The sequence below is a fragment of the Ruditapes philippinarum genome, unplaced genomic scaffold (genome assembly GCF_026571515.1).
Source record: "Ruditapes philippinarum isolate M1 unplaced genomic scaffold, ASM2657151v2 ctg13122_1_1_1_1, whole genome shotgun sequence".
Taxonomy (NCBI): domain Eukaryota; kingdom Metazoa; phylum Mollusca; class Bivalvia; order Venerida; family Veneridae; genus Ruditapes; species Ruditapes philippinarum.
In genome coordinates, this window is record NW_026854341.1 from 1 (window position 1) to 10,615 (window position 10,615).

Below are 10,615 nucleotides of genomic sequence, written 5' to 3' on the forward strand. Positions count from 1 at the left end.
CTTTTAGATAAGTTTTGAAATTTTTTCTTTTATTTCGATGAGGGAACGGTTCCCTCTTACCGGTAACATGGCTCTCAATTTCTATATTACTGCATTTCATTCTATCAAATTGTTATACATGTACCAGTTTTGTTAAGGGGGAACGGTTCCACTTTAAAAAATTTGATATAGATCAGTTTTTGAAAAATTTATTTTTTATTTTGAGGAGGGAATGGTTCCCTCTTACCGGTAACCTGGCTCTAAATTTCAAAATTATTGCATTTTATTCTATCAAATTGTTATATCTATTTTGTTAAGTGGGAACAGTTCCCCTTTAGAAAATGTGTCATATATAAGTTTTGAAATTTGTTTTTTATTTCGGTGAGGGAATGGTTCCCCCTTAAGCATAATGTATCTCTTATTACTGAAAAATTGCTTTATATTTATCAAAACATGTTGTATTCTGTACATGGCTTTTGTTCTTCGGGGGAACGGTTCCCCCGAAAACATTTGCAAAAGAAACAAAAAATAAAATTTGGATGTTTACTTTAGCTGTTTGTCTTTTACTTTTCACAAAACAATACCATTACTTTAGCTGAAAATAATGTAAAAATAGTGCATTAAAAAGGGGAACGAGTGTATTTCCCCTTTTTAAAATATATCGAGTTATAAGTAGTATGTTTTTATTGTTTTCTTCGAAAGTGAAAATATGCTACATAATCTATGCATAACTTGCCATCATTCTGGTTGTAAGCGATATCCAATTCGTCGTTAGGATCGCACCGGCCACAGTAGCCTCCACATTTTGCAGATATCACGTTGTTGTCCATGTTTCTTTGAAAATTTGTCATTTTTGGTTTATAGCCCTTTGCAATCCATTCAACCTAAAGAAGAATAAGAAGAAGTAGAAGAAGGAATGAAAATCCGCCACTTGTCATACTATCATTACAAAATGTTTTATATAATATATATTATAGAAGGTTTTGATTCATTGTCACATCAGTGTTATATGTGCCGTGTGGTGGCCGTAAATATTCGCCAGTACACTTTATCAAAGATGATGTATGTTCCATCCTTGAAGATCGTTCAGCACGACATTATTATTGTGTGTACGATGCACAGGTTAGAGGTATGTAGTTGGATATGCTCCTCCTTTTTAACTTTTTCTTTTGACATCTTGTGTGTGATATGCAGGCTTCGAAACCTCTGGTCCCCTTTCAAATTCCATTTTATAAAGAAATCTGTCCTTGTTTTTCTGTTTAGGGCACACGTATTCTTTTTGTCGGTGATATTTCTAAATTCAAAATTTCACTATATTCACGTTTAATTGTTGCCTTCTACTTAAGCCTGTGCTAGGGGGCGTTCAAGTGCTGTCCATGAACAGACTTAATCAAACCGAGCTGGCAATATTTATAATTTTGTCGTTTTTTATTCTTTAGGGATTTCTTCCTACATTTGATTGTGTTTGTTCATGTGAGATAATGAAACAATGTATCATCTCTCAAGCCCCCTAGCACCGTCTCATAAATGTAATTTAGGCTTGTTTCTATTAGTGTTTGTAGTCATTAAACATTTTTGTTTACAGGCCATCGTCACGGAATGGCATTGATTGTTTTTCGGACAAAGCCGAAACTTAGGTACGTTCGTACTTTCATAACAAAATGTCGCTGAATAACAGCCAATCATAAAGTCTTCATCAGAAATCATGTAGCCTAAAAGATGGAATATGTATACCTCTTTACTGATTTTCAGCCCTGTGCCTTGCAACGAGATACTGAAATTTCCTTTCGCACAATACTCACAGCTACAACCGCCGCCTCTTCCATACGGTAGCGGGGGAAGATCAGAAATATCTTGTGTACAAGTTGTACTAAATATGGTGTCATTACGTATAATTTTCCCCTCCTGGAAATTATAATCGTGAAAGAAAATAGCTCATCAATAATAGAAATAGAGCATGTTAGAAGTTTAACAGCTTAAGAAAGTAGGTTGAACTTGCAATAATGTGTCGTTAAGGTAGCAAAATGTAAATAAGTAGTATTCAGAATTCCTTACAAAATACTAGTTCACTTTGGTTATAGATCAACTGCAAACAGAGCACAAGAAGCAACATTTTGTTCATCTATGTGGTTAATATAGTATGTTTGTTTAAACTGAAACAAATTACCAAAAGTTTAAAGTTTTTCAGAAATAAAAATGAAAACACTTCTGAGGCATAATGGGCCTATAATTATATGTAATTTAGATAAATTAAAAATGACATGAGTTTGAATTTCTAAACGACTAATTTGATACCATGAGATCGACACGTATTTTCTGATATCTCGTCAAACCTTTCTTTGACCCCAGATTCCCAGCACTGAATCCATAATTGTCTTTTTCATTTACTGAAATGAATATTAATAATGTTTACAATAGGACCCGGTTTACTTAGATCATCAATTTATTCAATTTTATATATAACTGATACACCATTATTTTTTCTCCTTCTTATTTCTTAAAATAATTTTGTAAAATGGTAATTAACATGCACATTTTGTCATTATATAAATACCCATCGGGCAATTTTTTATAACACAGTGCAGTTAAGGAATCGGTTAATATTAATTAAAAATTTGCGAGCTCGATGGTTTTAGAAAATATCAACATGTCGTTCATTTTAGCACAATACATACATGTACTCACAGTGACTGCAGACAAAATAAGGTGTATTATTTTCAAAGATACACGACATTTAGTTATCTTTAACCTGACTTTTGTTTTCGAATTAACCACTTAACATTATATTGAAAAAAGGCTGTCAGCGTAAAAGCGGAAAAGTTATGTCTAAAACCTGAAATGTACTCTAGCGGTTCTTCTGCGGACATTCCGGCGCAGTATAATTTGACCATATGACTTCCGAGGACTCTCGAATATAGCCAGTATTCACCATCAGTGTAGGAGGGTCTACATAGTTTGACATCTTTACATGTCCATGGGACTGAATACAAAACACCATACTAATATAGTTCATACTTATATAATTCATAATAATAAAATTAATACTAATATGGTTCATAAAAATATAATTCAAACTAATATTGTTCATGCAAATATAACTGATATAAATATAATTATGCTTATATCATTCATGCGAATATAACTCTTGCTTGTAAGTTCATACTTATATAATTCGTTCTAATATAATTCATATAAAAAAATCATGTTTATATAATTCAAACAAATAGAATGCATACTTATATGATTCGTACTTCTATGATTAATGCTGATATACTTTATGCTTATATAATTCATGCCGATATAATTCATGCTTATAAAGTTTTCACTTATGTAATGCATACTAATATGATTCGAAACTTCTATAATTCATGTTTATATAATTCATGCTCATAAAATTCATGCAAATGTAATTCATGTTAATAAATTTCATACTTATATAGATCATATTGATATCATTTATACTAATATAATTTACGCTTATTAAATAAATACTTACATAATTCATACTTATATAATTCATGCTGATATTAATTCATGCTTATATAATTCATATTAATATAATGCATGCTTATAAAATTCTTACTTCTATAATTCAAATTATTATGATTCATGCTAATATAATTTACGCAAATATAATTTATAATTTAATACTTATATAATTCATTTTAATACAATTCATGCAAATATAGAAAAAACTAATAAAATCCATGCTAATAAAATTTATGCTAAATACCATTAGAACTATTGAAGGGTTTCCTCTATAAATACAAAGCAATTTTACAGATGACTGAAGAAAAATTACACAAACTGATTTAATAGAACATCATATTGTTAGGAAATGATTAAACCTAAATAAACTTAATACAGCTGTGTTATTAATATGTTGTGTAAAATTTGGAACGATTCTTGAAAGACCGCGGAAATATGTGACAAATGATCCGTAACCTATAACAGGAAGTAAACTATTCAATTGCAAACTATAAACCTTACATAATTCATGTCAACTATGAAGGAACTCATAACATCCTTATTTTATTAGTTTACTTTCTGTTATAGGTTACGGATCATATATACATTGTTTTTCTCTTTTAGGACAATTTCACAATGCATTTAACAAGGCGTTAATGTGCAGAATTAACAAACAAATAATTGATAAACAATTGCCCATAAATGATTACAGACACAAAGTCATTTTCCTGTTTATTAATTATATATACATGTCAATATTTCGTTAAACATCGGTTATTAGGAGTGTGGACGGTAGCTAACTACTACCACTTTCGTCAATGAAAATGGTTTTCAAGACTTTCAAGTTTGCCGTTTTGTGTGAATTTAGGGATAATATTTATAAATATTTCTATTTTGTACATGTAAAGGACTTGGGTTATTCTAAACTTATATATGTGACAACTGACAAAATAAATGTAGTTTAAATTGAATTTGTTATAGTTTTTATCTGAAATAGTTAATATTTACAAAAAGAGCAACAAAAACAACAATTATTAAATTCATCACGGAGTTACATACAACATCAAGAAATTAAAACTAGTAATTTCTACATAGACAATTAAGAGGATTTCCGTACTTATTAATTTGCAGACATGTGAGGCCCCTTTTTGATAACATTGTTGGTTGGCTTTACACGGCCTTGAACTACAGCTTCCAACCATTGTCTGTAAAAAAGGAGGAAAATCAAAAACCATATATGTTTCATCTAAGCGACCATCAGCTTTTATTTTCTGTCCTAAAAATGATTCCATTTTTTCTTGTTTTTTTTTCAAACTTAGTTTTTCAGTAATTTTAGCTTTGACAAAAGTGCATTATATCACTGCAAAGCCTCCTAATACTTCTGCGTCCCAAGAGGTACTTATAACACTTCAGTGACGGTCGTTTTCAAAAATAGAAGATCAAAAATGAATTACCAGCTTTACTAATTTATATAGAGAGAGCAGACGGATCGCAACTTTCATTTTCAACCTAAATTATTTTGATTTGAAAATTATATCAATCGATTTATCTAAAAATAACATATCTAATCTTTAGAAATTGCAATTAAATAGGTATTTTCTTATTTCGATAGACAAAAACATGAAAATAAAAAAGAATAAAAAATGTTTAGACAATCAAAATTAATGTAAGTTTAAGGTCAAATTTATATCTGAATTTTTCAACATTTTGAATTTCACATTGGTGTCATTCTGTTAATGATGTAAAAAGTCATCCCAGTTTAAATAAAATTATAAAAATTTGACCTTGATGGTCAAGGTTTATATAAAAGTAAAGATCAAACTTGACCACTTAAACATTTCGGCTTTGTCATAAGTGTTGATTTGTCCAAGTATAAGTCAAAATTGTAAATGCATAAGAGTTATAATATGTTAGGGGTAAATTAATTTGTATGGCCTTGACGGTCATTTTAAAGTCATTTTAAAATCATTTAAAGCACCAATTAGGTCAGAATAGATTTTTTCCAAGAATATCTCAAATCTTTAAAAAAAAATATGTACGGCCAATTTACGTAATTATCTGACAGTCAATGTCATTTAAATGTCAAGGTCCTATTTGAGTATTTTTTCATTATGTTGATTTAGTCAGAAGCGTGTTCTTTTCCGATTTGATTTGAATCTCTAAACAAATAACAACCAATTTTAGGGGGACAAATCAATAATTTGACTTTAAATGTCAAGGTCATTTTTTTCAAATTATGTTGATTGTCCATTTTTTATATTACTCAAAATATACCCAATTATAGCAAAATTTTGTGAATATTTTACCTTCAAGTTCAAAGTGTTTCTTTTTCAAATTTAAGGTAAAGTTCCCTTTAGTCTTCTTGCAAGAATTTTCTTAAAGTTTTTTTTTGTGATCAAGTATTATGATGATCTATTTATAGAACTCATTTAAATATTCGATTCCACTTCGGTTCTGTCCGTGTAGTATGAGAATAAATAGGGAGTATATAACTAATGTTTTGAAGGTCACACCAGCTTAATGAAAAGGTCGGGATTAGGTCCGCAGTAGTACAGTCGGTTAAGTGATGGCCTTATATATGAGAGGTCCGTGGTTCGATCCCTACTGCTGCCATTGTTTTGGACCTACTCTTTCTTTAATTTTTGCAGTATTTCTTACTGGAAACGACCGAGTGCTTGCATAATTTAGTTGGAATATAAAGCAACTTAGAAACAATGTTTGGTCTCGATTTTAATCTGAATGAAATAAAATGAAATTGAATATTAATATTTAAACAGAGTATGTGCTTTACCAAAATAAGTGCAAAACATTTTAAAACATAACGGACAACATAAAATACAATCAAACAATTTTATAATGTTGAAAATGTAAATAAGGAAATAAAAACATGTACCTTTGCGGTTCCGATCTAACAAGACGTAGGACTTTTAGAAATTATAACCCCGTAATTTACCCTATTGAGCTATGACGCTCAATATAATAATTATTTTATACACAGAAAAAATAGGCAATAATCTATCGAAAAAATAGTGTGTACATTGACCGTATAATTAGTATGCAATTGACAGGTTAATAAAATCAAACAATAACAAAGTTATAGCCAGTTATATTGTTTGGCAATATTGACCTGAGACTGATTTATTTTCGGTAGAGGTTTTTGTTAGTTTCCGTAATTTATTACGATTTACCAATTGATTTTAATGATAGAACAATTATCGATACATTAAATCAAAGTTACCACCCAGTGGACAAGTGGTTAGTATAATGGCGTAACTATCGCGCAGTTGCAAGTTCAAATCCTTATATTTTTTACAGATTTCTCTTACTATTTTTTTAAATATATGCAACATTAGTGGTGGATGAATAATTTACGAACAAAGTTATTTACAAATTGCAAAACGGCACTCTCAATTCACGTTAATTACTTAATAAATGTCATAATATGGAAAAAATAGCCCTAACTGCCGTAGAAATATTGTAAAAAAATACTATAAATCTTTTCTTAAAATTTGGTGCAAATTTCTGTGATTTTTCCTTTTTCTTTTTTTTTTTTTTTTTTTTTTTTTGGCTAATCTAGAGGCACGCAGCATTATAACAAAATATTCTCCCATCGGTATACACATAGCAATTTTTTGTGTGGATAACTTGAAGTACTTACGCTAGGGCCATTCGCTGATATCAGCGAAAATAGAGCCAACTTTGGTCTCAAACTCCAATGGATCAACAGATGATCGGTTAGCACCGTTTAATTTACATATGTTCTCCGGCCTGTCATAGTCAATAGATTTACATACAGACATTGACATACATGTCCGTGCACACTCTTGATGATTTGTATCGTTAATTTCACGCACGGAATGACCAATTAATGCTTTATTAAGATTATCCTTGTTTATTTGAAATGGTTTACACGTGCTTGAATAAACAGTTCCGAGTAAAACAAAGTTAATAATTACAAATCCAGCAAGCAAAGCCATAGTTTTAAACTGATGTAACGTGAGTTTTTAGTCAACCAATACAGAAATGAAATCTGTATGATGACCGTATCTAAACACACGGGACACTCGCGTCACTATGATATGAAATGCCAGTCTCCCGTTTTAATCGATACAGCGCACGCGCAAGTTCAAGATCTCTATTGTAGCGAATGCGAAAGCTATAGACTTTTGTGGCTTAACCCTTTACCTCATATATACGCGAAACAACGCACTTTCGACCCCCCCCCCCTTTCTAGGCCTGAAATAGTGAAAAAATGTCCTATTTGAGCCCCAAACACATGTTTTCGTTTGAGAAATGTTGCTAAAAAAAGTGAGCATTTTTTCGGCGCCGCCCCCATCCAAAAGATACATCAGGGGATTGCCAGAATTGGGATGTGCCCCCTTCTGTTTGGGGGGTTTGAAGAAAATTTTGGACTTGTGAGAGGCTTAAAATGACCCCAGGTCGATCATAAGTAACGTGTAACAAACGCTGAAAAACCTTTGACTCTATCTCAATCCCTTGAGAAGTTGCAGCACTTTGAAATAAATTTTGCTGGAAAAATCGAGGCAAAATAGTGATTTTTGGCAATTTTGAGATGTCCCCTCGTTGCCATGGTAACAGGAAATTTAAGACTGAGCATGTTGTTACAAAGGCAATGGTCCAGTCAACATTTGTGCCAAGTTTGATTAGTATTGAAGCATTTTTCATAGTTTCATAGCAGTTTGAACTTGTAACAGGAGGCTTTTCAATGAAAACGGCCATTTTCACAATATGCTCATGGGGGAAAGGGTTAACTACAAAAAATTATAAATGTTACAAAACAACAATTTTTCACCAAAATTAGGTGAAAGACCACATGTTAACATGGAAAAACTAGATTTTGGTTGATTCCAAAGTTTTTCATCATTTTTTAACGTCCAATCAGAAATATAGGAATAAGTGTCGTATCCTATTAAAAAATGTTTTTTTTTTTGGTTTGAAAACATGAGCATTTTGAATATCTAGCACAATCTTTTTCACAGTAAAGTAGAGATAAAGTATTTCAGAAAAGTATATATTAAAAGAAACAACCATCACTTATAAATATAATATAACAAATTATTAAATTTATTTAATATTGTTCATCAACTGTTCAAATCTGTTTTAAGAAATTAACAATAATGCCTATGGGAAATAAATTAAATTCATCCATACATGCATATCAATAGTTAATAAATATTTAAATGAATTTTGTATGCTTATGGGAAATTTTCTTATTCGTAAATACTGATTTTACTTTGTTATTGGCTATAAAGTTGATGTATATCAAAAGTAAAAAATATTTAAATATAGGTTTATTTGCAGAGAACATATTACAGAAAAATGCCCTTGCATTGTAAGTTGGACATATACCGGCTCATGCCTCCCGATTAACTCCGTACCGCCCTGGGGTCCTGAAAAAATCCAGTATGTGTTTCGGACGAACAGACAACCCAGCAATGGACTTATTGGTATTTCTTTGATATTTATGTAAAACTTTCCGGCATATGTATGACAGAGAATTTCTACTTAAACAGACGATGTATGTAGTTTCTTCCTTTGTTTCAAATGAAATTATTGACGACATGAAGATCATAATCCATTGACTGTTGGCCGGTCCCGACGGAATGACGGATGCTTTCCTATATCGAGGAGACGGGGATACTCGTTATGTAAAAACGGAAGAAATGTTACAGGCTCGGTTACATTGAGCATGTTCATGGACGGTAGTGGCAAGTACAAACTATACAGTCAAAGCTCCTATCACCGGCTTAAGCAGTATTCAACAGTTTAACAAGAAAATGGTGATTTTTTTAAAAATAATCAACCGAAAATGTATTAAAACGTAAGTGACCATAGAACATTCAATGTGAAACGTTCGTGCAATTCGATGAAAAACTGCGTACGGTCTCCAATAAATAAACTGGTATTTATATAAGGAAGCATTTGAAACTTAATATTTTGACTAATTCATGTACTCGTACAATTTTAGACATGTTTTAAAACCACATCACTTACATGTATTTCGGTTGAACATTTAATTTTACTAATTTTGTTTCATTTAATAATTCATTGAATTATGTTTTATTCAAGTGCATAAAACTGATGTTGTTATAACTAAAAGCAACGCAATGACGGGTTCCTTGTAAATTATGCATAGATTGAGTTGATGAATGTTTGAAAATTAATTGATATTGCTCAGTCTAGAGATTGGACACTGATAGTTGAGACCAAAGTAGGTCAGTTGACTGATGTATTGTTTGTCTACTTGATTATTTGTTCCTTAAATTTTAAGGTAGTCTTACTGCAATGCTTTCCCGCGAAAAAAATTCTAACATCCGCCGTTATCGTAATAAATCGGTCATTTCCCGAACGTTATTTTTCACAATTTTCGGTATTCAATAACTTTTAACAGTTTATAACTGGAATTTGATATTTCTATAATAGACATAATAATTAGTTATTATAAACAGATTAGCATTAGCAGTATAAGTAACGAGGACAAGGTAAATGAATTTCATTTTGTTTAGTGATGTGATATTCTAAATCTTGAGCAACGGTTTTTATGATAATTTGTAAAAAAGACAAACAAAGAAACTTGCAATATTGTACTAATACGTATGATAATGCTGTGCGACCTCCGTTTGTCATAATTATAGAGGCATTTGCCCTGAAAAGATAAGAAGTTGCTGCCCTTTATCCAGCATTTACTAGCAATTCTGAAAATACTTTTTCACCAAACATTATGGACAGATTAAATTTGAATTTAAGATAATAGTTTGTTACTATGCCAACCAAAAGAAAGGAGTCTTTGAAAATCTTCTTCTCTGAAACCACAATGTCAAGCGCCTAGATTTTCTGCATGTAGCATCGTGTAATAGTTTTTTTTATAAAATAATTGCTCAAATTGTGTCCCTGGGGTCAAAATTGGATCAACCCTAGGGTTATATATATATATAGACTGTATATGGAAAACTTTAAAAAATATTCTTCTCTGAAATCAAAAGCTCAGGGGCTTTGATATTTTGCATTAAGGATAATGTTATGGTTGTCTATGAAAATTTTGAAATTATGTGCCTGGGGTTAAAATTGGCTCCACTCAAGGGGTCTCATATTTTATATAGACTTATAAAAGATATATCTTGTCTGAAACCAACAGCGCTAGAGCTTT

General features: G+C 31.1%; 1 protein-coding gene across 1 annotated transcript; it reads right to left on the minus strand.

Annotated features, from left to right (window-relative positions):
- Nucleotides 1-1,500: 1,500 nt before the first annotated feature.
- LOC132739859 (uncharacterized) lies at nucleotides 1,501-7,424 on the minus strand. Its single transcript, XM_060727669.1, has 5 exons — nucleotides 7,146-7,424; nucleotides 4,565-4,652; nucleotides 2,813-2,959; nucleotides 2,275-2,366; nucleotides 1,501-1,884 (listed from the first exon to the last, which is right to left on the minus strand). Exons 1-5 carry the CDS (start codon nucleotides 7,422-7,424, stop codon nucleotides 1,501-1,503), a joined length of 990 nt encoding a protein of 329 aa, XP_060583652.1.
- Nucleotides 7,425-10,615: the final 3,191 nt, after the last annotated feature.